Source organism: Chenopodium quinoa, unplaced genomic scaffold (assembly GCF_001683475.1).
Source record: "Chenopodium quinoa cultivar QQ74 unplaced genomic scaffold, ASM168347v1, whole genome shotgun sequence".
Lineage (NCBI taxonomy): Eukaryota > Viridiplantae > Streptophyta > Magnoliopsida > Caryophyllales > Amaranthaceae > Chenopodium > Chenopodium quinoa.
Window position 1 is genome coordinate 12,351,395 of NW_018742738.1, and position 5,783 is coordinate 12,357,177.

A 5,783-nucleotide genomic window follows, 5' to 3' on the forward strand; every position below is an offset into this window, starting at 1 on the left:
TAATTCTATTGTCCATTTCAGCAGACGACCAGAGGTTTCCATTTTCTGAAGGGATTTTTCTAACGGTTGATTTGTTAGAATTTCAATGGTATGCGCATCAAAGTATGGTCGCAATTTTATCGCCGCTATGACTACCGCATACGCTATTTTTTCTACTAGAGGGTACCTTCGTTCCGCGGCATTTAGCACATGACTCACAAAGTATATAGGCGTCTGTAATTTTTTACGCTCCACTAATAAAACAGCCGCCACCGTTTTCGGGGATGCCGAAATGTAGAGCTGCAATGTCTCCCATTTCTGGTCTAGCAATTGTAGGTAATGAACGTAGATGGTTTTTAACGGCCTCTAGTGCTTTGCTCTGTTCTGGTCCCCAAACAAAAATTTTGTTTTGGCGTAAAACAACAAAAAACAGCAATGCCTTGTCGGTAGATTTGCTGATGAATCTTGTTAACGCTGCCATTCGGCCCGTTAACTTTTGTATGTCTTTAATGGATTTCGGCTGTGGTAGGCTAAGGATAGCCTCAATTTTGTCGGGATTAGCATCGATTCCCCTTTCGCTAACCATAAAGCCCAGGAATTTTTTCCCGATTTTACTCCGAACACGCACTTCTCAGGGTTTAATTTCATTCGATATCGTCGAAGCGTATCGAAAGTCTCTCTTAAGTCTTCAATATGATCTGTGGCCAGACGGCTTTTCACGATGGAATCGTCGACATAGACTTCGACATTCCGTCCCTTTTGGCTTGCAAAAACCTTGTCCACCAATTTTTGGTACGTTGCCCCTACATTTCTCAATCCGAAAGGCATGGCCTTATAGCAGTAGACTCCAGCATCGGTGATAAACGCTGCTTTGTTTCGATCTGGTTGATAGAGGCTGACTTGATGATATCCAGAAAAAGCATCCATAAAACTCAAGAGGGCGTGGCCTGATGTAGAGTCAACCAGGCGATCAATTCTCGGCAGTGGATAGCAGTCTTTTGGACAGGCCTTGTTTAAATCTGTGAAGTCAACGCACATTCTCCACTTTCCTGACGGCTTTCTGACCATTACAACATTGGCCAACCATTCTGGGTATGTGCATGGCTCTATAAAACCTACTGCTAACAACTTGTTCACTTCTGCCTATATCGCTTCAATTTTTTCCGTGGAGAAATTTCTCTTCTTCTATCTTATCGGCCTTGCTCGTCTGTCCACATTTAGTTTGTGAACCATCACGCTAGGGTGAATCCCCGACATTTCATCGGCCGAGAAGGCGAAAACGTCAGCATTCTCCCTTAGTAGTTCAATCAAGTAGCATTGCATGTCGGTGTTTATATCGGACCCGATCTTTACTGTACGACTCGCAACTCCTGGTTGCAATTCAACATTAATAGTTTCTCCTCCTGGCAGCGGTCTTGGGATAGTTATAGGCCTTGTATCAAAGTTTGCCATTGCCAAATCTTGGGCAAGCGAGGATCGCTCCCTTTTCTGAGCATGCTGATTCGTGGGAATTTGTCGACAAGGATGCTTCAGTGCCGACACGTAGCATTCTCTTGCCATTGTTTGGCTCCCTCTGACACGTTCTGTTTTATCAATATTTGATACATACACCATCGTGAGATGATATGTCGATACTACCGCATGTACATCATGAATTAACAGTCTACCAATAATGACATTGCACGCTGACGGCACGTCCACAATTAGGAATTCAGTCATCACATCCCGTGCCCTTGATCCTTCCCCAATTCGGACTGGTAAGACTATACTACCTTTAGGTATGACCGTTGAACCATTAAAATCGATAACCGGGTATGACACCGGCGTTAGGTATTTTCGATCTATCATCATGACGTCGAATACTCTTGAGAACAAGATATTTGCGGAACTTCCCCCATCTACTAACGTGCGCTTGACGTCGCACCCATTTATTGCCAATATCAATACCAGAGGGTCGTCATGGGGAAAAACTATTCCCCTTGAATCATCCTCCGAGAAGGAGACGGAAGGGATTGCATTTGGTCGGGGCCGCTCATCCACCCCTAACGCGTTTATCATGTGTTTGTATTCCGATAGACTTTTCTTTGCGTCGCTAACAGAACCCCCATGCACCGGTCCTCCGGAAATTACCTCTATGGTAATTTTTCGCCCCTGAGGGGCTGAACCTTGTCGGTAACTATCTGCATGACCCTGTCGGTAAGCATCATCCTGTACTGACGAGTCGCCCTGTTTCCGATACTCTGTCTGTCTTGCTAACGGTGGTGGTTGTCGACTTGCTCCTGCCTGAGACCGGTATTGAGATAAATGACCCTTTCTAATAAGGTCCTCAATGTTTTCCTTCAGTTGGACACATTCCTCGGTATAATGGTCGACATCTTTATGAAACATGCAGTACTTCTTTAAATCTCGACCTTTCGTTATCATTGGGGCCGGCCGGTTCCACTCTTCCCTGTGTTGATTTATCGAGTAGATGGCGGCCCTTGGCGTGTTCAGCTGAGTATAACTACTATATCGCCCCAAACCTCTAACGGGCCTGTTTGCTTTTTGCTGGTTTTGTCTACTACTCCCACCCACGTGGGTCTCAGGTGACGAGCAAACGTTTTGCCGCCGAGACGGCTCTGTCAATGTTACCTGATTGCCTGCTCTCAAAAGTTCTTCACTTTTGATGTATTCATGAGCCTTGTTAAACGCTATGCCGAGGTTGGGAAAGGACTTTCGTGCCATGTACCTCTTAAAATCGCTGTCGATTAAACCACTCATCAGGGCCATGACGACTATCTCTTGCTGTAACTTTAGTATAGTGTTGGCTTCATTATTAAAACGTCGGACGAAATATCTCAGTGATTCGTCCTTCCTCTGCCTAACAGACATAAGTTCCCCTGAGGTTCTTTGTCGTGCGCTGTTGCTTATATACTGGCTTGTAAACAATTCGACAAGGGTGTCGAAGCTATCAATGGATCTAGGAGGGAGATTGGTGAACCAGTCCGAAGCTGCCCCCACCAGCGTCGTTGGGAAGACTTTACACCACACGGCGTCGGTGTCGGTGTACAACAACATATGGCTTTCAAAGGCCGCGATATATCTCTTAGGATCTCCCTTGCCGTCGTAGGTGCATGTCGGCATTTTTATTTTTTCCATTTGCTAATCGAGTACCTCTTGCATAAAAGGGGATGTCCTCGGGTGGACAATAGTTCGTGCTGGATACCTTGGAGGCCACTGCTGGCCTCCTGTCGGTATGATTCTGACTCCCCCCTCTGCGCGGTTCGTGTGACCTGTCGTTCAGAGGGTATTGCCATCTCTTGCGGCGGTGGTCGTGACTGATGTTGCCGTCCAACTTCGTTGAACTGATCCTCGAGGTTGATGATTATGGGTTCTGTCATCTTACCCTGAGGTTCCTTCATGGCTGCGATCTCGGCTTCCTTCCTCTTCCGAGACATCGCTCGCATGACCTTAGCCGTTATCTCCAACTCTTCTGGGGTAAATTCTCCCAAGGGATCCGGGGTTGGTGCCTGGGTTCTTTCAGGTGTTAGCGGTATGTTTAAGGTATCCTTATGGAGAAGGTGGGTTTCGTCCTCCACCGTTATCTCTGGGGCATTGGTTTTTAAAACACCACTATCATAACCCCGGTTTTCTAATTCTGGGATGGGTGTAGTTTCATTATTTTTTTCCATGACTGTCGGAGGTCTTTTCTTTATTTTTGGACGATAGAAGTTATTACCTTCCCCTCCTTCTAGCGCCAATTGTTCCGTGTGAGCTCCGATACCGAGATGTCTTGGGGTTGGTAAAGGTTTACCGTCCAATGTAATGCCTACACAGTCAACACAGATAATCTAGCCCGGGGGTTATCCTGGAATAACCGCTCCGATGCTTAAGTTAGTAATCTGAAGAAGAAAGTATGAAGAGAGAGAAAGAGTGAATGTAGAGAGAGAAAAAGATTGCACCTTAATATGAGAATAAACTTGGGTATATATAGGGAAGGAACCAAGCAGGTGCCACCTAACGACATAAGGTGGCAAACCGACCTTATATGTAGCAGGTGCCTACGTGGCCGTAAGCAGCTCTCCACGTGGCCGAAGGTATTCTCATGGCCAGGTTCTATTTCGTAATAATACGAGACTTTACTTTCGGCCAATATGCATTGCTGTCGGTATCATCCCGTACAATGGGTGAACGAAATATATAATTATTAAGGAAAAATATACTTTAATAATCCTAACTATTGGCGATTTACTTTTAATAATCCCAACTGAGGTTTATTATCAAATAATCGTAACTATTAGGTATGTTTGCTTAGATTATATAATTGATCGATATTGTATATAGTGAATTTTTTGCAAGTTTTAGATAGCTTATCTTATTTAAAATATGACAACTGCAGGGGAGAAACTGGGAATTTAACAAGCACCAATCCTTCTGTTTTTCGTGTAACCCGATCAAACTCACCAGTGACTCAACAAACGGACGCAACTAAAGCAGAGATAAAACGAGTGGAAACACTAGAACTTATGAAAGAAGCAAGAGCCCTAGCTGACAAAAACAACTTGGAAGATGCTCTGAATAAGGCTGTTAAAGCTCGTAATATGCTCGAGGATATTGACCTTAAGAAGCCAAACTCGGTGATTGAGACACTGAAACAAGAGTTGGATGAAATGGTGAAGTTTCTGCAATCAGAAGAAACGTACAAAAACAAAGGCCGTTCTTTCGCTTGTTGTTCTGAGACTTGCCACGACCGACAACGTTTTGCTTCAAGAGGTAAAGATGAAAATATACGTCCTTATGCAACTCCGCGTATGGACACATACTTTGAGCAAGCCAAGGAATTCGAGAAGGATCCGAGCAAGCCTCTTCCAACTGCTGCCGACGACGAAAAGCAAGAGCTCCTTGCTGATCCCCTTGCTGGCATTGCACCTTCTCTTAGCCACTACCTTGAGGTTGCTATTGATGCTCTAAAAAACATTCAAAGAATCGTTAACCAAAGGCCTAAAGTTTAGAATACTCGCTTATTCTATTGTTTGAGTTATAGCATCATATGCTTGTTTGTTTGTGTAACAATAAAATTGTCTTCAATGCATGCATGTATTTTCATTGCAATATCTTAGGTTACCAGTTATTTTCAGTCCATGAAGACATTTATGTATTGTTTAAATTCAGTCCTTTTAATGTTTTATAAAATTCTTATGTTTATTTAGTATTGTATATGTTTTGGTCATGATTTCTCTATGTCTCTTTCTATTATTGTGTGATTCGCTCTAAATCTCTATTCGCTTTTCATCATGCTGAATAAAACACTTGTTCAAATTTTTTTTTTTTTAATACGGAGTACTAATAACCAATTGTTAGAGCATCGGCATTGGTTAATGAGTAGCTTACATTTTCTCTCTTCAATTTTAACTCTTCTACATTATATTTCACTAACTTGAGTCACTATTAAAAGTTACTCATTTACTTATTTCACAATGGTAAGCGAGCTCGCTACAATTAAAATAAATGTTTTATGTTAATAAATTTGGGCAAAAAAAATAAATGAAAATGCAAAAATTTGTCACTTGTCATCTTCTTGTTTGCTAGTGGGCTCGTGTGTTGAGGCAGTCGGTGACTTGAAATAGGGAGGACTCTCACCTCATGAATCACCTTTCACAATAGTGAGCTTCCTATAAATAAGAGATAGTATTGTGGGGAGGGTATTGAGTCACCCATTGTGGATGCTCTTAGACCGCGCACTTCCGTACTTCATCCCCCAAGCTATGAAAATGCTTAAGTGCAGAAAATTTCTCAGAGTATACCTACTAGAGATTTTGAAGACT

General features: G+C 43.0%; 2 protein-coding genes across 2 annotated transcripts; one reads left to right on the forward strand and one right to left on the reverse strand.

The window, feature by feature from the left end:
• Positions 1-1,164: 1,164 nt before the first annotated feature.
• On the reverse strand, positions 1,165-3,102 carry LOC110724091. The gene has a single exon (XM_021903487.1). It carries the CDS (start codon positions 3,100-3,102, stop codon positions 1,165-1,167), a length of 1,938 nt encoding a protein of 645 aa, XP_021759179.1.
• A 321-nt stretch (positions 3,103-3,423) lies between these two features.
• Positions 3,424-4,970, forward strand: LOC110724092. The gene is made up of 2 exons (XM_021903488.1): positions 3,424-3,539; positions 4,358-4,970. The coding sequence occupies exons 1-2, from the start codon at positions 3,424-3,426 to the stop codon at positions 4,968-4,970; spliced, it is 729 nt and encodes a 242-aa protein (XP_021759180.1).
• The last annotated feature ends 813 nt before the right edge of the window (positions 4,971-5,783 follow it).

Coding starts and splice junctions, on each gene's coding strand:
- LOC110724091 (XM_021903487.1), bottom strand. CDS start 3,102: ATGCCGACATGCACCTACGACGGCAAGGGAGATCCTAAGAGATATATC.
- LOC110724092 (XM_021903488.1), top strand. CDS start 3,424: ATGACCTTAGCCGTTATCTCCAACTCTTCTGGGGTAAATTCTCCCAAG. Junction 3,540..4,357: donor AAGGTATCCTTATGGAGAAG/GTGGGTTTCGTC, acceptor TGACAACTGCAG/GGGAGAAACTGGGAATTTAA.